The 23016-nt window shown below is 35.7% G+C and overlaps 2 protein-coding genes across 2 annotated transcripts; one reads left to right on the forward strand and one right to left on the reverse strand.

Annotated features, from left to right (window-relative positions):
• Positions 1–206: 206 nt before the first annotated feature.
• On the reverse strand, positions 207–2325 carry LOC146140410 (metallo-beta-lactamase domain-containing protein 1-like). The gene has a single exon (XM_083391818.1). It carries the CDS (start codon positions 2150–2152, stop codon positions 1553–1555), a length of 600 nt encoding a protein of 199 aa, XP_083247944.1. The 5' UTR covers positions 2153–2325; the 3' UTR covers positions 207–1552.
• Positions 2326–11336: 9011 nt separating this feature from the next.
• On the forward strand, positions 11337–22678 carry LOC146140411 (uncharacterized). Its single transcript, XM_083391524.1, has 12 exons — positions 11337–11623; positions 15050–15158; positions 15829–15967; positions 16153–16285; positions 16639–16817; positions 17685–17758; positions 17963–18095; positions 18160–18272; positions 18461–18657; positions 19927–20076; positions 20661–20857; positions 21445–22678. The coding sequence occupies exons 1-12, from the start codon at positions 11477–11479 to the stop codon at positions 21560–21562; spliced, it is 1689 nt and encodes a 562-aa protein (XP_083247650.1). The 5' UTR covers positions 11337–11476; the 3' UTR covers positions 21563–22678.
• Positions 22679–23016: the final 338 nt, after the last annotated feature.

Genomic DNA, 23016 nt, shown 5'->3' on the forward strand with positions numbered 1-23016 from the left:
CTGGATCCACATTTTGTGCGGCCCGCAGTGACCTTTCTGAGTTTGGTTTGGGCCTGCCACTAAAAAAAGGTTGACGACCCCTGCTATAACAACTACCTATAAGGCCTATGCGTATATTACTTGTAATCTCTTTCAGTCATTTCAAGATATTTAGTCGGAACATATATTGCGAATGATTTTTGTCGTTTAAACTTTAAAGCATACACAATTTACCAATATGAAGACCCCATCACAATTTTCGCCAACTTGAACTATAATATTTAATGCGCCACACAAAAGTATTTTGTTACAAGTTTTTTATGTTGTCATAGCGCCGGGTGGTCTCAAATTCTCAGCAACAAAATAATCCAGTAATCAAGTGCCATTTGCGCGAATCTATAACGTCTTTACAATGTCGACATCAGTAACAGATCTCATACTAGGAAATATATAAGGCATATGCGAAATATTTATTTGTGCGCATTTTTTTAGCACTAATAGCGCTAATAATTTCACATTTAAGAAGGAGTTAAACGGGTCACCTTAAGTTTTTAGCGTTAGACTTGTTTCGTGATATTGTTTTATGTTTGCGTCGTCAGCAAAATAACAAGATTTCTTAGTTTTATTTCTAAATGGTTTTGAAGTTCGCTAATTAGCCTCACTATTAGATCACCACTTAGGTCGATTCAGACCCAATAAATAAAACTTTGCGTCGCGGCAACAAAAAGCTTAAAAATCACAATGAAAATCAATAAAATTATAGCCTTTTCCGAAAGCGCTTTTCTCCACTTTTATGCGACCATAGCCTCTTTCTAAAAAGTGCACATTAAGCAAAAGTAATCCAGAAAACGTAAAATGTTCATAAACGTCATTGTAATATAACTTTTGTATTGTGAGTAACTCTTCAACCTTAAACTTTATTAAGAAAACGAACTGTAGGCCTTTGGTGTTTGGGCTTCTTTACATTGCACGTGGCTTCTGTTCAGCGATAAATCTGTAGGATTAATGGCTCTCGCAGCCGGTTTGCCAAAACAATACATTCACTTCTCATATATCCACGCTTTGCAGCCATCCCAGGGTTTATTCTACGTTAAAATATACACTAGTCACTCCGAATTGTCAGTATTAGCATCCAGGATGAAATCACACTCGCCAAAAATCGCGGCACGCGGCATGCCGCCTACAAATATTTGTTTTCTAATTCCGCCTCGATTGTTCACCTTACCATAATACTCGTTGTTTAATTCGTTCTTGCAAATGCGCAAGCGTGCATTGTTATCTGTTACCCATTGAGGGTAAATTATAATATACCACAGATAAACACGTTAAGACCACCAGAAAGCACGAAAACAACAAACATTTTGTTTACAGGCACTCGCCAGTTATGTTGCCAGTTGGGCGAGTGGCTGTCAATCAGCATCCGTAATTGGCGGGAGGGGTAACATGTGACATCCCAACCTTGCACCCCCTTCAATCTATGATGGCGGTTATCCGCCATTTTGTGTGATGTACCATAAACTCCTGAGACTTAAATTTGCAAAATAGAAGGATGGCCAACAGTAGAAATGATGGTTTATATTGGTGTTGCTTTGAACATTTCACCGTGACCAGGTACAATGTAATCAGCAATGGACAATACTTTTTGCCTGTTTTTCGTTTGCATTTCTACATTTTCACTCAATGATTTCCAATCTTCTGTTTCATGATCATTGCCATTTTCAAACAGATCTCCAGCAATAACAACAGTACCCAAATCAGTGTCTCTTACAACAACAGAGACATCACTGTGCATGTGTCCTGGGGTGGGTATGACATCAATTGTATCACAAAGTTTGTATAATGCAGTATCAGTGTTGAAGTCAAAACTTTCAAACTTGTTTTTTCGAAATATGTCATACCCAACAATAAACTTGGCTTCGGGGAATAAATTTAAATTTCCTACATGATCTGAATGACCATGTGTACAAATAATTATGTCAATATCTTCAATATTATGACCAGCATCTTTAATTAAATCAATGAGTACTGAACGATTCCACGGTCCACTTGTATCCACCAGTATTGGTCCAATTTCACTTTCTATTAATGTAACAGTGCAATCCGCCACAAAAGAGTTCTTACTTTCAGCATGGCAATATCCATTTTGTAAAACTTTAATTTTATTTTGAAACATCACAGAGACATATAAATATACTGAAATCTTCTATGAATTTTTTAGGAAATAATAAATACTTTGGTTGATATATTCACAAGCTTAACTTGATGAATGCTGCCTCAAAAGGGTATTAAATAACAGATAAAAATGTATGTTTTTAGTTTTATACAATTTTTTGTTGAGTGGCTTCAAAAATCTAACAACAATTGTGGCAAAATCTTTTCAATATGTTCAACTTCACAAACAGCACCATCTTCATTTAAAGTTTGTTTTGCTGCTCTTAATGCAGCTTCTTCTATGAAAATGCGTACAAGTTCAGCACACATTACTGCAGATGAATCTTTACTTGACAATTTTGTACTAGAATCTTTAAAATTTTTTTGAAACAACTTAACGATAAATTCAGTTGAAAATTTAACATCTTTTACATCTTCCAAATCACTTTCAGACATCATCAGTATACAAATAAAATTTTAATTTTAAAGAAAACTATTTATGATATAATAACAAATAAAAGCTAGTATGTCACTATATCTTTTTCTAAATACATTAAGAATGTTATTGTTATTAAAAAAATATATATATATTTATATATATATATATGCCTATCTGAGATATATGGTACTGTTGGTCTTGGCGTTTTAAAGGAAACAGCTAGCATGTGGAAATGTACCAAAAAAATGAAATATAAAAACACAGCATTCTTCTAATATTGGTTGTTTACATAAATAGGCAATTAAGCCCCCTATTCCAGGTGTGTCAAACTAACAGTCAGTGGCCCACTACTCAAAAGTCCCCTATTCCAGGGGCTGCTGCCTTCAAGACCATTACATGTCGTTTGAACCAGGTGTGTCAAAACTTCTGGCCTCCGAGTGGCATACAGCCCTAAACAGACTTAGACACATGTATGCCGGCCTAATATTTCAATTTTTTGCACTTGATGTGCAAATGATGTAGAAGATATTGCCCCAAACCTATTCCAGCGCGCCAAGTTCGTGCAGGTGAATTGTACAGTACACCTAAATGGCATGGATGTGCTCTTAATGCTGTGGATCACATCTGCAGGTATTTTATGGCAATGTGCACCTTGACTACAAAAGGTGCACACATGATTCAAGAAATCATGTTCGAAAATCATGTTCACCCAAGAATCATGTTCATTTTGAGAGAATCTCCTATTTGGGCTTGTGAAAGTAGGGCACTATTTGTTCAACAAGCAGTTGTCGAACATATGAACCAACAGACAAGCAGATATTTGGACACTCTTTGGATATCAAACCTAAGAGCCAACGCATAAAAAAGATTATAAAAAGGAAGGTCAACAAATCTGATTTATTTTAGAACTATTGATGCTTTGGATTTAACGCTGGATCCCCACCTGTGCCGGGTTGTGCGTAAGATTTGCGTCAAGTCTGTTCGGTGGAGACGCGACAACTAAAGAAATAGCGTTCCATCTTATTAGTCGCGATCAGACTGCTTTAAAGCGTTTTTGTCTAACCGGTGGGATTCAGATATTTTTACATTTTCTAAACATTAACACCCTCCTGATAAAATGATAATTATCAGCGGTGATTGACCTCTAGTGGAATTTTTTTTTCTGAAAAACGCCGAAAAAATTATAAACACATTCGGTGTTCGGTGACAATACAGAAAAAAAGGACAAAGGTTATTGGAAGCCATTCAAATTTATTTTCTGCACACCACAGGCAACCTTTTTAGCACGCCGAGACCGTGACATTTTTGGAAAATTGCATTTTATACAAATTGTATACTCCTATATGCAGTGACGTGCGGTGAGGTTCCTATAGATGGTGAGGCAAAAATTTTGTCGATTCAAGTTTTTCTTTAACAATCACAAAAACGGTATCGTTCTAATAAAAAAGTTTAACCTTTTTTGTTTAGCTTTTGCCATTGTATGAACTGCGTATCTAACACAAATAAATATGCTAACAAACCGTTTCGAGCAGCAACTGGCTGAGTTTTAGCGCAAAAAATGACTAAAAAGTAGTAAAACTACATTAATATAGCAAACGTAATAATAAGTACATCGTTTATGACGTTACACATGACAATTAAAGGTGTGGCATGCCGGTGATCGACTATTGTGGTATGCTACTGCTCATAAAAGCTACAAAACAAATTATTATTAAGAATATAATATTTATAAATTTTTGGGTGGCCATGGCCCCGTGGCTACGCCTATGAGCCACACATCCACTCCGTTTTTACCAATCTTTTTGAAAGTTGCGTGTTATTTTTTTGTCCAGTTGTCTGATGCAAAACTGTTAAATTTGCAACAGTTCTGCCTTTATTTATGACTTTAACTTTAGAGCTTTACACTACAAGACGTCAATGTACCGGTACACGCAATATGCAGGCATGTAAGCTGGACAAAAAAGGTTAACTGTGGAAGTCACAATTCAGGCATGCCTCAAATCATAGCTAAAACGTTCATCATGTTTTGCGAGAGAATTTACTAAAGAAAAAGGCACGCATAATGCAGTGTAAGGCACTTTTGTGATCTGAACAGAGGCACGGCTTGGCACTGCCTCACTTCGCGTGTTCGATTTTTACCGCATGAACGCATGCCTTACTTCGCTCATTTGATTTTTACCGCGTGAATGCTTGATATTAATAACGCAGCAGAATTAGAAGAAAAAACTAAAGCACGCTTTAGGTATAGAAACGTAATATTTGCGGTAGAGATTAACTGATATAGCTTTTGCTTGATATATCTTCTGCTTTGCCAGATGTTGGTAGGTGAGGCAGTGCCTCACCTGCCCAGAGGCGTAGCGAGGGTATTTTGCGCCCCGGGGCAAACTAGAAATTTGGCGCCCCCTCCTCCATGTTTAATCACATTGTTTATGGAATTAACATAATATACCGTACTTTATACGGAAAACAGTTAAGGCGCGTTTTGGTTATACAAACTATACACGTATGACTCACTTAGTCACTGTCAAACATGAATAATTATCAACTATAGATCATTTTTCTTGATTTCACTGTCGCAACTGGTCAATCACGTCATCGAAATCTGTTGTTTCCCATGTTTCTCTTTCAACTCTAAGAATAGCCAAATCTTTCAGACGATCCTGTCCCATTGATGCACGGCGTTGCAGATACGTCAAAAATAAGTTTCAATTTGCTGAACGACTGGTCACAACTTGCAATTGAAACTGCTATTGTTAACAGAATTTGTAGTGAAGATCGCATATTGGGAAATACGTCATCATCAAAACACAATAAACCAACAAACTCTAAAGGAGAGCTTCAGTTCGGTTACTAAGCAGCATTCGCCAATCACCAATTTCAATAAAAAGATCGTCGCCATTAAAGTTCGTGTCGTAGAAATTCGCAAAATCTGCACAATTTCCACGCGTTGCATCCTCATCTGTGTCAGATAGAAGAGTCTTTAACGTCCAGCAAATATCCAAATTTATTGTTCAGGTCTTTTACTCGTGAAAAAACGTGTTGACATCTCATATTGAAGCCGATCAAATACATTCTTCATAACGCGCTCAATTTCTTCTTCTGATGAAAGTCGTGCATCCTTTGCCAGTTTTCCAGGCATTTTTTACGTCAGCTTATTCTTTTGTCCAGCTCAATCCCCAGATCGAGTGTTTTGTTTTGGCCTGTTTTACAACAGCTTGGCTCAAACCATCACGAAATGAGTCTTGGCTTTTATGGTGATTTGAATGGTTTAGTTTGGTGTTTATTCTGTTTTTTATGATGTCCTATACTTTACATTAAAATTACACGTGTAGGTAACTGAAGACATAGTTCGTGGATTTGCGATTTGCGAGCTTCGCTACTAATTTTTAATTGTTTTCAGTTGCTGGACTAGAACTGCTACATTTACGACCGATTAGGGCTATGTTTAGTCGGAACAATTATACGGTATAGTTGTGCAATTGGGTTGGGCACCACTATTACGCCTGTACAAACTCCGTTTTTTTTCCCAACTTAACGATTGAAACTTCTAACAAGAAAAAAAACGGTCCTATGTAAATTATAGTTTTAACCAAAAGTAACAGAACTTTTTCGCGCTACGTGCAACCAACGATACACTTTACTTTTTTTTATGTTGTCTAACCAATATGTAATTCCAAAATACCGAATTGCTTTTCGTAGGGGGGGGGGGGGCGAAGCGCAGGACAATTACCAAAGGGGGGGCGCGGTTTATTAAAGGTTAAGAACACCTAGACGAAACCAGCTGCACGCAGAATCAGTATCTTGGCTGCTGTGATGGGTGGTAACAACATCAGTCTAGTTGTGGGTTGCGTATCAGATGACGTCTGCCACAGCCGCTGGTGCGATCTTGCTTGTAATCGTTTTTTGCCCTTGTTGTGAACAATTTGTAAACCTCATTTTGGCGCCCCTCCACCTTGGCGCCCGGGGACACATGTACCCCCCCGCACCCCCCTAGCTACGCCTCTGCACCTGCCTCCCCTGACTGCTCGCCCTGCTCCTAGTCCTATGGTATACCGCACCTGGCAAACTTGATGCGCCAAAATTTTTTAAAGGGCAATATCTCCGAAAGTTTTGCTGCTAATAAGCTGAAATTTTATACAGTCTTTGCATTGGGTTTATCAATATAATCAAGCCATCATACTTTCAGCGAAAATTATTTAAAAAAATTAATATTCATTTTTATGAATATTTTATTCTAGCTGAATTTTTCACCATATAAACCACAAGGCATATTCCCTTCATAAAGAGGCATCGCTTGCATAGGCGTAGCCAGAGGGGGGGCTGAGGGGCCATGGCCCCCCAAAAATTTATAAAAATTTTACTCTTAACAATTTGTTTTTAGCATTTATGAGCAGTACCACATCAGTCCATCACAGGCATTCAACACATTTAATTGTCATGCACCGTTACGTCACAAACAATGTAGTTAATATTGCGTTTACTATACATTAAGGTAGTTTTACAACTTTTAGACAGTTTTTGCTCTTTATATGGTTTTGAGTATTGCGTTTAACACTCAGTCAGTTGATGCTCTAAGCGTTTTGCTAGCATTGTTTTTGTGTTCGTCACGGCAGTTAACACAATGACAAAAGCTAAACAAAAAAGTCCAAATTTTTTGGCCCCCCCAAAATTTTCGGATGGCTACGCCACTGATCGCTTGTGCTGTAGTCAAATCAGTTCGGCAATGCTTTTAATAGCTGATTAAAAATTCATAACTGCTAAACTTCGACATCAAGCAATAATGTGTGTTGTATAGTCATTTTTTTCTTTTGCTGAACATTTAGAATTACAATAAATTTAATCTAGAAACGTCTATAGATTTTTTATAGAGAAATCTAAAAATCAATCTAAAAACGAATTTTGAAAATATTCCATACATTTGGACAACAAAATTAACATTTAAAGTTTAAAGCTGTATAAAGAGGTGGAAAGGGTTTTGTTTAAAGCTCTAAGATTTTCTGTTTATAAAACATTTTACTGAACATGACCAGCTACTGAAAATTTGATTTTATGCCCCATTATTTTTTTTTTCAATTCGTAAAAATTTTAAACTTTTGAAATTAATGAAATATTTATCCTGGATAGCGAATCTGTCACTAGTTCAGATCAGGGCTGCGGAGTCGGACTCAGGACACGAGGAGTCGGTTTGTTTTGCTGGAGTCGGAATCGGGACTCGAGTAAGACCACGTAAAACTACCATTGTTCCGAGTCTGGCATGCGCAGTACCAAATTTTAAAGCTGATGGCCGCCAACTGGAAATTGTAAAGGTGAAATAGCATATGGTGGAATATTTTCCACCATGTATTATTAGTGAATGAATTATACGACACCCTTAAAAGTGGATTTTTGATTATCCACGTTATTTTCGTTACGTAAATTGGCGGAATGTATAGTAAGGGCGGGACTCGGGACTCGGGACTCGACGAAATCGCACATTGGACCGGAGTCGGACTCGTTTTTTTTTGGCCGGAGTCGGACTCGTTATTTTTAACCGACTCCGCAGCCCTGGTTCAGATTATACAATAATTTTTTTTTATTATAATCTAAAAAAATCTAACATTTACATTGTATCTAAATCTGTATTAAAATATTCTAGGACGCCAACTATGGTGGGTTGCGCCTCAACCACAACCTTTGAGGTATATCGGTGACAAAGAATCCAAGGCATCGTTGACAGAATGTTCACGAATCAGTGACAGGGTGGCACCTAGTCGGTGACAGGGTGTCACGGAATCGGTGACATGGTGTCACGAAATCGGTGGCAGGGTGTCACCAAATCGTTGACAGGGTGTCACCAAGTCAGTGACAGGGTCTCACCGAATCTGTGACATGGCGTAACTGAATCGGTGACAGAGTCCTGTGACTATACTATGACCAACGCCTATCTATAACACGCTTGGACACGGCGATTGTCTCCCATACGTTTAGATATGTCACGTGACAAATAGCCCTTGCAGTTTCACACTTGGTCGCATTACCTAGTATCGTCGGTGAATGGCGGGAAAAGGGATAAGCAAGTACGGTTTAGAGGGCAAAATTTAGGTGTTTTTAAATTTTAGTCGCTAAGACCAAGACTTAGGTGGCAAAATGTAAATGAGTTGTTTTCACATCTTCAGAACTGTTTATTAATAATGATAAAATAATCATTTGTATTATAACAGGGTATGTTTTTTAGTCACTGACAGTCTGATACGAGGCGGAATTTTAAAATATTTTAGTGATAAATTCTGCTGTTGACAATTTTAGGCGCTGGTCTAGAATCGTACCACAACGCACATTATTTGGGTTAAGGTGGGTCAAGTACTATTATTATTAAATAATAAATTTGACCCAGCAACACCCAAACGCTAACTCGCACCCTTATCAAAATATTGTAGGTTGATTTAATAATTGTGGTGGGATTCTAGACTAGCGCCCAATTTTATAACTGACGGTCATACCATAGATAGATTTCCATAATATGTCATGACATTATATTGCAGAACGTTGTAAATTTGTCAGTTTGTTGACTAATAGTTTTCTAAAAACATGTCAAAAATTTACTGCTTTCCTGGTTGCCCAAGCAAACGCCCAACCCCACTATACAAGATTCCTGCGAAGAAATTTTGTTTCGGGGAAAAATGGCAGTGGGCTGATAACCTGGAATGTATTATTTTGGGCTTGCGTGCTGATTGCTGATCCCTCTATTCATGACTTATTTAAACGTGATTTAGTGAAAATTTGTGGTATACACTTTAAAGAGAGTGATCTTACTACTTCATGTAAGTATGTTTGTATTACCATCTTGTGACACAATAACAGTACTCAAATAATTTTTACCATATGTTGCAACAGCTGCTAATCAGCTTTGTTTGAGAGTTGTTGCACTGCCCAGTCTCAACATGCCAAAGTTAACTACACCAAAAGTTCCGCGAAAGGCTCCAACTCCTCGTATTTTCACTCAACAAGCGAAACATGCCACTCTCTCACAGTTTACTAGTTAAATCAAAGGTCGACTTTGTCAGCCATGGAACATAAAACGTCAATCTGATGATTATGTACATTTGGCTTATCAGTCAGACCTGTTCGATCGGGATAAGTAGGCTATGCAATATTTGTGAATAAAGAATTGGAGTTGGATGTGCAATATTTTGGTTGGTCCTCATCATCTGTTGTGGTTTCTGAGTTTAATGTTGCAAACAACACCTTTTTTCAACTGCTAAACTTTATAAGTTCATTAGAAACTTGTATTGGTACTACCACAGAATATTGGACAAATGTGAAGCCGCATATTGTGACCACCTTATTATTTCCATTTCGGATTAACTTATTAAATTAATTGCAGGATAAATGAACTGCAATGCTCAGTTAAAACTCTGCTTGCAGAAAAAACTAAGCTTGTTTGTTTAGAACCAAGCGAGGCAAACGACCTGGATAACTGCTTAAAAGAAGGTTATTTTAGATGCATGGCAAGCGAAATGTTAGAGTAAAATAATTTAAACATTGTTTATACTACAGTTGAAAAAGCAGGTCAGATGGATGACTTCCACAAAACCTTTTGGAGTGAGCAGTTGAAATTAAATAGAAAGATCAGATAGGCCTACACAATCGACATCATCCAGATTTGATCAAGTAAATACACTACTGACATGCAATAAATCCTCCACTGCAATCAAAACAATATTTTTAGTAGAGATAGACTGATATATCGGTTTACGGATAATATAAGCCAATATTTGGCTTCTACCGATATATCTGTATTGGTAAATGTAGGCCGATACTTTGGCCGATATTTTAGTAAAAAATGCGATCTAATTTTTCCTGTACCGTACAACAAACAAATTACCCATTTTGGGTTTTACAATCACGCCAATTTAAAATGTAAAAGAGTACCGGTAGTTCAATAATTATTAAAGGTATATAAACCAAAACGTTATTTACATTTTATTTTCAATTAGTTCAAGTTTTGAACATTTCGCAGATATATATAAAAAATAGGTATCGGGTATCGGTTGACAAAATTGTAACAAATCGGGAATCAGTAACGGTCCCAAAAAATGATATCGGTCGATCTCTAATTGTTAGGCCCTGTTTGCTGTTGTACTCCAGGGGTCCACAAGCATATCGAATGCTGCAACAATCGAATGTGGTTGTTTTGCCTTTCACTTCGCACCCAACCTTATTTCATTACGCGCGCAAAAAATCAGCTGGTTTTAGATAATGCAGCCATGCATGACCTTGCAAGGACTAGTGATCGTTTAAAAGCCTTTGTGTCCAAGCGTGTTATAGATAGGCGTTGCTGTGACAGAGTCCTGTGACAGATTTGGTGACACTGACAGGGCAACGACATAGAAACAATATATGTCGTTGCGCAGAGTGTCAATGAAAAGTCACTGTTGGATTTGTTTAATGTACCTATACCATTATTGTTTTGCGTTACTTTCTCGCCAATATACGCTTCGCCTAGTTCTACAAAAAAATATTTCGTCGAAAATATCTAAAGCGCTAAATAAAAATGAAAGTGGATTTGAGTTAAGACATGTGTCTGCTCTGTTGTGTTAAAATTTAAGAAAATTCCTCGGTTCGGAAAGTTGTTTATTTTGCCTTTTTTTGTCGCTAATGTAAGATATGCGAAAGAAAATTGTGGTAAACGTGTTTAAAAAAAAAACAAAAAAAATTTTTTTTCGCCGAAATGACAATGGTACTACAGCCTACTTATTTTCTTTTTTGAATTGGTGCATAAGTTATTAACAGACATTAAACGAAAATGTTACGGTTGGCTTATATTTTTACAGTGTAGCGATATTTGGTAGTTGGTGTAAAAACTCGTAAAAATTAGTGGTGTAAAGCTAACAGCAAAGGACCATTTGCCTATATCAAGTTTACAAAATGTCTTATCCGAAGCAACCTAGTTATCCGATACAACCCATGAACCAATGTGTTATTCAAGATGATATTACCCAAGCTATTAACCAAAATTCATATGAGGCATGTCAAGAAATTTTAAAAAAAGATCCCTTCAAAGTGAAAGCCGCGGTAAGGTGAAAGGTTTAACAAAAATACTATAGAAAAGGGTTTCCATACTATGTTTAAAGTAGTGTTCCTCTCGAGAATGTTTCGACGGGAAATTCCCGGGATTTCCTGCGAATTACCAATCCCGAATCCTGGGAAATTTTTTTTTATAATCCTGGGTATTCGGCAACATAGTAAAACTTTAAAAGAAATTGTCGTTTTTGACTAATATAAAGAAAAAAACGTACCAACCATGTTAACGTCGTTGCCTAAGTTGCTTAATTTGCGCTTGCCAGCTGAAAAACTTAATCAAATATTTACCAATAAAAATGCACCCTGCATATGCACCTTTTTTTTAAATAAAAACAAATAAGGGACCTGACTTTAATACGAGAAGGTCTTGTAAGATTGCAGAAGCAACGATACAGAACATAAATGAGCTTAATTAAATGTTTGGAGCTAATATAAAATAATTTCAAATGTTATAATGAGGTAATTTTAGGTATATTTTTTTCGTCGGGATTGTCGGGAAGTTTTATTTTTTAATCCCGTTTCCCGGGATTGAAAAAATCCAGGAAAAAGAGGAACCCTAGTTTAAAGTCTGTGTTATGCAGTTATTTGTCTCTGCAATTATTTGTCTCTGCAATTTGTATAGCTTTGTCTTTTTGTTGGTGGACAAATATAGAAGTAACACACAATAAGACCTAAAAGGCAACAATACCTAAACAGAAAAGTCTATAAAACCATAGTATTAAAACCAATGACGTAATACAGTCAAATGCGGACTCATATCCAGTACAACATAAGATAAAAATTATTTAAATAATCCCTAAATCTGCCGGAATAAGGCCTGAATTCATCGGAAGAAGGCCTAAATGGCCCAAATAACGCCCAAACCTGTGGGCAGAGGGTATGGGATGATCAGGGGCCATCAGTCTGGCATCAGCCGTTTTCGTAATTACGTTTGGACGCCCTAGTGACCTAGTCTGACCAGTGCGGTCAGGGCGTCGCTGTATTGGCACCGGATTTTTGGTCCTGTTTGGGCTTATTGGTGGGTAATGGGTGGGGTTAGAAAAAGTGTTAGTGGTGAAATTATTAGGGGAGTTAGTACTATGCTTAGTGGTTAGCTGTACTTTTGATTTTGACTATTTAGGTCTTATTCCAATGGGTTTAGGACGACTGTTATATCAGTCATTGCCTGAGTTGTTTTATATGCAAAAAAATGCGCCATGCACAGTAAAGAGGCTGAAAATGGCAAGTATATGATTGGGTGTTTGAACTTTTGATGCAATCGTATCACAATCATAAACAGACGTCACTGCACAAAGCCCCATGTTGTTTTTGCAGAGAGGAAAGGGGCAAAATTCAGATAATATTGACATAATAATCTCTTACGCCTATAGATTTTGCGTTTTAAAACACGCCAACTCGAAAAGTGAAAGGGAATCCTGAAAATCCCGACGAAAGTTTTTTTAGGGTACAAGTTAGCATTTGGGTGGATCCAGTATATTTATTCTCCACTACTTATTTCAGTACTTTTATAATAGATTTTGGATACCCTACCGTGTTATTTGTTTGTTTTTTCTGTAGAAAAAGCAAGACTAACAATCTAACCTGTAAAATTACTGATTACAGTATATATATATATAGAATTTCAACCTGTTTTCAACAAACTGAACATAAAAGTCTTAACTTTTTAACATTTAAATTTATTTTTACAAATGAAATAACTTTATTCTGATTTTTATGGTCAGGCAGAAACTGCGCCCAAGTAGGAAAAACTTATAACCCGCTTGAACATAGGCGCCAAACTTTCAAAATTTCAGGGCGTGTTTTTAATCAGTGCAAAATGCGTCAGTAATCACCAACAAAACGTACCAATACTTAAAACCGATTTAGCGCTTCCGTGTTTTGTCATTTAAACAATGAGTTGTGTGACGTAACAAATAGCAAATGCGTGCTCTAAAATGATTAAGGGCAACATAATGATCTCTGTCAGTGAACAATATAATACTTCCTTGATACACGATTATTTATTCACAATACTGAATGGTAAAGCGTTAAGTTATACTTGCTAACAGAGTCGTAACATACCTGAAACTCACACACATAGACCTCATTGTTGCGTTATCTTTAAAGTTTTGATAGACAAATTTTTTTATGTTGGTTGCGATTGGAAGCTTATGCTTAAGATTAATGTTTTCTTTTAAGCGTTTGAGCTTCACAGCGTCTTTTAACATTTAGAAATGTTACGTCAGATGAAGCAGTGTGTAAAATAGGGTATAAAAAATTAAAAAAAACAGGTTGACAGTTCTGTCGATTTCAGGCTCAGTTGATAGGTTGATGCCCACTTTACCAGAAGAGGTTTTACTCCGACAGAACTCTTATCAGCCTATAGGGCTAAGGCTTTGACAACCGACATCAGAGTTCGGCAACCTTTTTCTATAGACGCGTGTCTAAGCTAAACCTAAAATGTTTTCTGGGGCCAATATTAAATTTTCCCTAAGAATTTGAAAATGGGTTTAATTAAAATAAGAAGAAGCTGTTAAATTCATTAAGATATTCGAAGTTGGCAAGTATGCATGGCGCAGGTGCATGAATAAGATTCGCGCAAAGCGCAAAAAATGCTGTTACATTGTTAAAATACCTTTAAAATAATATGAAAGAGGTTGCAGGCTTTAACACATTGGCGGGTCGTATTTTGCGAGTTTAGCATTTAGTCTTACATATATCTGCTAACGGAAACTGTCCCACGCTGTAAGTTTCGCACATTATTTTGGTGAACCTAAACTGTACAACCGGTATGGCGTATCTTCAATATAATTAGTGGAAATTGCACACTAATTTCAAGTTTGACTTGGTCAAATTCTAGGCATTTGACGCTCTGCCAAAAATCCAGGGCGTCAAAAAACGCTCTGCACACCCACGTTCGGTGCCTATGCGCTTGAAAATATAAATTGCTTTATTGTTAAAACCGCTGTAATAAAATTACAAACTCTACCTAAATTTTGCATGGTTTAACATACTGCAAGAAGACATTAAGCATAGAAGTCTTAACTTTACAACATCAATTTTATTTTTGACAAGGTGAACTTATTTTGATTTTTACAGTCATGCAGATAATTGCACTAACTATTTTTAATTTTTTTTTGCATGGTTGCTTTATGAGGTGTTGTGCTATTGGGCACCACTTACAAACAACGAAGTCATGTACGTCGATAGTGACTCCCTGACTGACTGCATACAAACTTCCCTATTGATGTATATACATACAAAACCAAAGAGAAACATGCTTTTGGCAGATAAATATCCAAATTTTAATAGCCAACAATATATTTTATGTATACAATTGACGGCTGTCCTGTGAATACTGGTTTCAAGTGCAGCCGTCAATTGTAAATTTACAAACAAAGTATATTGACATATCATGCATTGTTAACATTTTTGCAGGGTTTTAATGGCATGACTCCATTGCATCAATCCTGTCTTCGGGGACTTCCAGAGATAACCAAGTTATTTCTTGAATACAAAGCAGACATCAATGCCAGATCTGATTTTGGTAAGTTTTTTTAAAATATGTATTATTTTGTGTCTCCTATCAGACTCTGGACTCGAGTAAGACTACGTCAAAATACCTGAGTCCCGAGTCCAAAATGCACATTATCACATTTTGAAACTGATAAGGCAGCAAACTGTAAATTGTAAAAAGATATTAGCATATGGAGGAATATTTCCCAACCACAGTGTTGTGGGTTGATGAATTATATGATACCCCTGTAAATGTATTGCTTAATATCCACTTTATTTTAGTTCAGTAAATGGGTGAAATTCAGACTGTGGGTCGGAGTCGGAGCCATTCGGACCAATCACTGGTTTTAATCTTAAACTAACTCAACAGAATATATGTGATTTTAAAGTAGTGTATTACAATGTGGAAAAGACTTTTCAATTACACTAAACTAAAACAATTGATAAAACGTGTTAAAAACCTACAGTTTTTTTTAAAAGGGATCAAAAAATTGCATATTAAGGAATATACAATGAAGGTTGTTGTTGGAACTCATGTGAGTTCACATTGCAAGTTGTGGTTATTCAAGGCAGAAATACTTTAACCCTTTTATGTAAATACTCTGGTTGGTATTTATTATGTTGACCATGTGCAATCCTGGTCAAAACCAGAGCATTTAGAAAAGTTTAAATACTTACGGACATTGTTATTTATTGTTAAGAGGAAACGCCACTCCATTATGCTTGTCGAAGAGGTGATGTAAGAATAATTCATCTTCTTATTTCTTCTGGCAGCGAAGTCAATATGGTAGATAAGCAAGGGTCGGGCTGTATGCACTATGCCACACAAGGGGGCAGCATGTAAGGCATATTTCATAATGTTGAATACTGCATTAGTTTATAATGCAGGACAATATTGAGTTTTAACAGTGACAATTTTAATTGTATATTACTTCTTTTTCAAATATCTTTACTTTGTTTTTAAAAAATGAACAAGCTAAAATGATATTTTATTCTTTATCAATTTAACAGTGCTTGTTTTCCAGAATTGCTTTAGAATACTTGAGACAACATACCAACCTCAGTTATAATACACAAAATCACCTGGGTGAAACTCCATTACACATAAGTTGCCAATCGCGAAACCAAATGATGACACAATATCTTCTAAGAAAATCGGTTTGTGAAAGCCTTTTCTTTTATGGTTTATGTATAGCATTACATATAATCATAATATATGCCAAACAAAGGTGTGCAGCAGAATGTTTTAGACACCCTGGATTTCTTGCTGTTTTTTTTTTGTTTAATAAGCATTACAGACTGGTACAAAACACGCCCTGGACTTTTTAAAGTTCCGTGCCTATGGGTATAATCATACATCATTTTTGTTTTATTTATACTCCTATTGTTGTTTATGCTATTTTTCATGTCGCTGATTTACTAAATAAGGTTTTTATAAAGGGAAAATGAGTTTATTTTTTCTGACGGTCTTTATGTTTTCCCCTCCCAAATGGTTTGATTTTCCTCAATAGAGATGTGATGTATGTATCCGCAACAACAAAGGTATGACAGTGTTACATATTGCTGCACAACTTGGTGATGCAGAACTTTGCTGGAAGTTGATAACGATTGCTTCTTGTAAATTGTGCCACATAAAGGACAATACAGGAGACACAGCATTAGATCTGGCGAAAAGGGAACTGACTGACAGGTAGGGATGTACACTTTTTATGCTTTCAAACACTATTAATTTTTTTAAACTAAGAATAATATTAATTAGAGAGTAACTCTGATTTTGAATTGTTATCGTTGGTTAGGTTTTTATGTTCCAAATGGTATATTTTTTTAATATTCATTATTACCCAAAGTGAACACTTTTAAATCTGGTGCTTCCCATGTAGGGGCGTATCCAGAAATCCAAAAATGAGGGGTCCCAAATTTTCAACTTAGGGAATTCCCCGTTTTTCCGTGTGACGTTAATGACGTCATAAAATAGTGACGGAAATAATAAAGAAAAACGAAAACAAGATTGCGAAATATATGTGATTGATTTTGGTAGTCTGTCTCTAGACATGTACAGGACAACACTAAACTACAAGCACATTTATCACCACCTACAATACTAAACGAAGACTGTTTTTCCCGGGTGTTATGCGATTAACGCAACATCTGCGCCGAGCTGTGCTGTGCACCAAGTCAGCTAAAATACAAGCACGTCTTAGACATCAGCACCACCTAACTCGATGTTTTGAGCGAGAAAAAACGGAGACCCTTGAGTTATTGTTGTTAATTGTCGAACACACTTGCTGATTAGCCAACCCGAAAGAATAACAAAAGGCGCAAGAGAAAAAATATCCTACGTTTACGGTCGACCAAACAAGAAACAAAAAACGGCGTTTTGCGTTTGATTTTGGTTCCGTGTTAGCTTAATACTCTGGCCTAAATACATTAAAAACATTGCAACTTCAGACGGTGAGTTAAACCTTGACAAAACCAACAAAAAAACGATGTCACCATGTTTGGCACTTATGTTTATTTGCTTATTTATCTTTACTGATTCAATTTTTTTGTTGGTTAGGCACAAACGATTGACTGAACAGCTGGAATATTATTCCAAACTAGAACCAACGTCATATCCAAAAGGCCCAACTCGTAAGATGTCTTTAGTATGTTGTGTTTGAACAAATCCTTTCCACTGCATTTAAGCATTTCTTTACAATTAGTTTGCTTTTAAACTTGTGATTTTTATTTGTTTCACAACCGCATGGTAATTTGGTGTTTATAAATTGATAAATGTAAGACAACAAATTATTGCAGCTTTTTACTATAAAATTAGGCTTTATGTTTATATTGCAGTTACGTGGTTCTTTCTCTTGTTTCTACCTTTTACATGGGCAGCAGTTGTTTTTGCACTTTGTACTTTTCTCAATAGCCACTCAGGATTGTTTGCAATTGTCATGTTTGTCCTTCTTGTTATTTATGTAAGCAGGTAAGTTGTTTTTTGTTTCTTTTTTATATATATACAATTTATTAAACTGTCAACAATTTTTCAGACAAGGACATAGAATTCCACACCCATGCAGATGGCCAAACCCCATATTTTTGGGAGGATTTTCAGGTGGAATTTTTCACTGTATAATTGGTGCTTATTTCGTACTCTTGCCAGATATCCTTTTGTGTCATAACTATGTATGTTGTCAGGTTAAAAGCAGCGCAAACTAACATTTACATGCAGTTTTTCTTTAAATTCATTTGACCTTAAGTCAAACATTTATATTACAAATAGCAATTTGACAAACCAAATTTTGTTGGATTAGTGCAATGTTTTCCTTACATAAGATATTTTATCTTCACGACTATGGCCATGTCCCTGGTCAGCATTACTGATAACCGTTTTATGTTCACTGTGTGTCTACAACTTGAGAAAACTGGTCTTTGAAAACCCTGGAGTTGTTAAGAAGGGTCAAACAACCATTGACGGAAGACAGATGGGTATCATGGACATCGTTCTTGAAAATTGTAAAGAGTCTGATTTTTGCCCTTACACAGAGGTATTAAATCATCAGCTGCATATCAACGCGTTGTGTTTTTTTGTTTAATGGCATGCTTTACAAATAGCTTTTGTTTTGCTTTTGTAACCAAGCCTTGGGTAATGTACATTGGTCTCACAAGGTTCTATAAATTACAGTAAAACCTATTTAGTTATACCACTTACCAACATAGGTTTTTTGAATTGTTTTTGAATCGCAGATGTATTCACAGCTTACAATCAACTGTTATTTTATAAATGTTTTAGGGCAGGTGTATAAAAACTGGGGGCACACAATAACCTAGAAGTAACAATATCTAAAGCAGAATAATTTGTAATACCATAGTATTAAGCCAACTACCATGTAATACCCAAGACATAATAAAAACTGAAATCAACTAAATAAGGCATAGCCCTATAAGTCTTAAATACATCGAAATAAGCACTAAGGGGTTGGGGTTCAAATTATTAGAGCAGTTAGTGATCAGTAAGTTTTAATTTTGGTTCTATGGCTGAAGTCATATTTAGTTATGACTGAAATGCCGGGATGTCACTTGACATTTGATTTCAACACTATACCCAATATTTTGGACCAAAAGTGTTGGGATGTGACTCGTTCTGACACCATATTATTTTGATTAATATGCCCAAGGAAGCAAAATAGATGAAATTGAAACTTTTAAAGGTAATTTTTTTTCAGTTTATTAGGCCAAAATTTGCTTCAATACGATATTACTGGACATATCCCTACTGACATGAGTTATTTAAATTGACCCACATTATTTTACACCAATAAAGCTAATCGATTCGTCTCGGTTTTATTAATCTAGTTTTACAGTTTCTTATATTCAGTTACAGTAATCTAAATATGACAGAATACTGAATTTACACACTTTACAGTGTGGCAACTCGCGTTACTATTTATAATTGGGACATTTAAAAACTGTAATGAGCAAAAAAATTTAGATTTTCTTGATTACTTTGTTGATTTTTTTAATTACTTCACAAATATCAAACAACTTTTGTATACTTTTACCGTTTACTTTTTTGCACCCCTTTGTCTGTGTGATGTTTCGATTAATCTAAAGTAAGTGCCTGGAGAATGCAGATCATTCTGCATTTGAAGTAATAGTAAAAGCATATGAGCTTTGTGTGAAAACTCTGAGCTTCTTGTTTTCAGAGGACTTTCTTTGAAGGATGTCAACTAAGTGATTTTTCATGTTTTAGCTATACGAAACTTTTTGCAGCCAAATGGAACAGAAGTGAAATTTTACAACTTATTTTTTTACAGATAATCAAGCCTTCTAAAACTAAGTATTGCAGAATTTGTGAGCATTTGACTGAGGGTTTGGATCACCACTGTCTTTTCTTGAACAACTGCATAGCAAAACTGAACCACAAAAGCTTTGTTGTCTTTCTACTCATTGTGATGATTTTGCAGGTAGTTTTTTGGTTTCCATCAACTATTTTAAGGATTAAATTTATTTCTGTTGTTATTCGTACCCAACATTGCAGATATTGTAAATTTATTATTGCATGGTTGCTGTTCAGTTATGATTCCAAAATAATATTTTTCATACCTCATTTACTCAGACAAATTTTGATGAAATTTTAAACGGCAATTTTATATAGCTTACCGTATATTTTGATATTTTTTTAGTAAAGTTTCATATGTTTTGTAAAAATTTAGTTTAGTCAAAAGAAGTCATATCAAAACTTTATATGCGGCCCTCGATAGTCAATAATTACAGGTATTTGGCCCGCGATCGCTAGTCCTAATAGTTATCATCTTCCCCTTTATGAAAACGTGTGGTGACCCCTGTTCTAGAGTAGTCTACTTTACCAATTGTTAAGTAAAAGTATACTTTAATTTTAACAGTACGTTAGGATTGGGTGTCAAATTATTTTTTGGCAGCGGATTTAACCAAACGTCAGTATTGTTTGCCGGAGTAGTTTATGACCGCGGAGTTTTCCAATGATATATTTTTCGGTTCACACATGGAAGACTTTCTCTTCGTTGTCCAGGTGATGTTCGTGGTGGAATCATTGCTGTTTGTCGGCTCCACTAATTGCAGTGAATCAATTGTGATGTGCCTGTACCATAATCACGCATGGGTGTTCGATCTGACTTTGCTTTGTACACTGTCATTCCTTTGGGAGTCCACGCTTGTGGGATCACAGCTCATCAACATTGCCAAAGGGCAGACCGAGTACTATAAACGGTGTGTATGTTTTTCAAAAGAAAATAAACTCTTTGTTAATAATTAAAAGTAAAAAAAGATTTTTTAACAATCGAGAAATAGAGCCGTAATTAATCTTTATAAACAATACAATAGTATTAAGACCACCGATATAATAAAACGAAATACGCAGTAATTATTGTACGACGAAGCAAACCTAAACTCGCCAGAATAAGATCTCAGACAACAGCAAAACCATAATGACACCGTATGGGGCAATTTGGCGCCGCCATTCTGGCATCGATGTCTTGACCCCACTGTTTGTCCTTGTTTGGGGTTAAGGGTGGACAATGATGCGTTCTGAATTTTAGATAGCGTTGTATTTATTAGTAGAGTTACTGATAAAGTTTGGTGTGGAATTTGAGGTTATGTAAGAAGTTGTTTAATTCATGCGAACGTGGACTTATCTGATGGGTTTAGGTTTTACTCTATTTTATACTCCGAAATAAAATGTATTCGTCCTATATGAGTCTTGTTATTACTGCGTTTTAAAATTATAAATCCGGCCTCATTCTTATAGTCCTGTTGTAGTTTTCGCTAAGTTTTATTGACAACGTTTTATCTAACAGGCACCATCATAAAGTTACGGCAAAGGAAGCCCTTGTGAATGTCTTTCGGTTCTTCATCGCAGATACCAATAGAAAACGTGAAGTTATACCAGAAAAACAGTCGCTGTTAATTGCGTAATTGAAAGCTTAAATTATTTTAGGATGTTTTAATGTTTCTTACCTTAACCGTTTCCTATTGCATAAAATTTGATTTTGAAAACTTGAAGCTGCACAAGTGCAATTACATTTCTATGTTTTCTAGTAGTTTTTGAATAAAACGTGTTTGTAAGTTTTGTTTTACTTGGCTGAATTTTTTTCTGTCCTATACTGTTACCCTAGATCAAGGTTCACCAAACTTTGACTGTACTTTAATAGAATTTTGCCAGAAGAGCAATTTTACAATTGAAACAATACCTGGCAGCAACAGTATATTTTTTGCTGTGCTATGTATTCTAATTTTGCTTTTTTGTTACGGCTATTTGCTTAATTGAGTGTTTTTTTGTGTTATGTGTTCTGCTACTAGTTTATCTGTTTCTCAACCACACATGCAAAGTTTACTAAGAGCTTTATTGTTGTGTTACTGTGAATGTTAATTCAAAAATTTGGCAAGTTTGTAGAGTACTTTGATCGCCCATCAGATGAAAACCCTAAGTTATGATAGTCTGATGATGCATTGACCTAGAAAAGAACTGTGCTAAAACTGTTATTTTCCCTAAAATGTCACAATTTGATACCAAAAAATACACATTAGCCAGTAACGCCGTATAACACTATTCTTTGTTATGACTGTTGTTTATTGGTGGCAGACCTAGTTGTTCCAGTAAAGAATCGTGCCATTTTTGCCGATCTGAAATTGCCGAAAAGGTACTAGTTGAAATGTAGCCTATTGATATTAACCATATATTGCATACTAAAATATATACAAGATTTTATTATTCGTCTATATATACTTACTCGGTCTATACTATTGTACTTTTTTGAATATCACAAGTTTTTTTCTAGAGAAAAGCTTAATCAATCAAAAACCTTTCGATAGCATATGTTACTTTGTTAAAGTGTGTTTTTAATCTATTTTATGATTTGTTATTTTTATGTTTTTGTATCATTTTATGACAATTTATTCACTGACTACTGCTGATTTGCATTTTTGCCTCGTCCTAACATTGGTCAGAAACCAGATTTTAAGTGTTTCGATTTTGTATGATAAATCTTCGCAAACTGTGTACTTGATTAAAGGGTCTAAACTTGGTTCATATTTTTACCGCGGGTCATAATTTAGAAACATACAAGGACGGATGAAGGATTTTTGTTTGGGATCTGTGGTAAAGAGACCAGTAAATGAATTACTGTTATGGCAAAAAATTTTTTAAGGTACGCCGTACCGTACCGGTAAAAAAATATTATTTTTTTACTGGTTCATTTCCCTTTTTTCACCAGGCCATCACGCCATCTCCTCGGATTAAACTAAAGATTTCATAAAGTTTTTCATCTTTTCGGTAAAAAATGTTCTACTTTGACCCCTGTCTGGAAGACATCTAAAAATTTTAGGCATGACGTCACAAAGTTTCGTCATAAATGTAAAGTCTTGAGACA

This window comes from Ascidiella aspersa, chromosome 6 (genome assembly GCF_963924565.1).
Source record: "Ascidiella aspersa chromosome 6, kaAscAspe10.2, whole genome shotgun sequence".
Classification (NCBI taxonomy): domain Eukaryota; kingdom Metazoa; phylum Chordata; class Ascidiacea; order Phlebobranchia; family Ascidiidae; genus Ascidiella; species Ascidiella aspersa.

Excerpts from the sequence above, each read along its gene's own strand:
- LOC146140410 (XM_083391818.1), bottom strand. The coding sequence starts at position 2,152 with ATGTTTCAAAATAAAATTAAAGTTTTACAAAATGGATATTGCCATGCT.
- LOC146140411 (XM_083391524.1), top strand. The coding sequence starts at position 11,477 with ATGTCTTATCCGAAGCAACCTAGTTATCCGATACAACCCATGAACCAA. Across the intron at positions 15,159-15,828 it reads CAATGCCAGATCTGATTTTG|AGGAAACGCCACTCCATTAT; the intron begins GTAAGTTTTTTT and ends TTTATTGTTAAG. Across the intron at positions 17,759-17,962 it reads ATATCCAAAAGGCCCAACTC|TTACGTGGTTCTTTCTCTTG; the intron begins GTAAGATGTCTT and ends TTTATATTGCAG.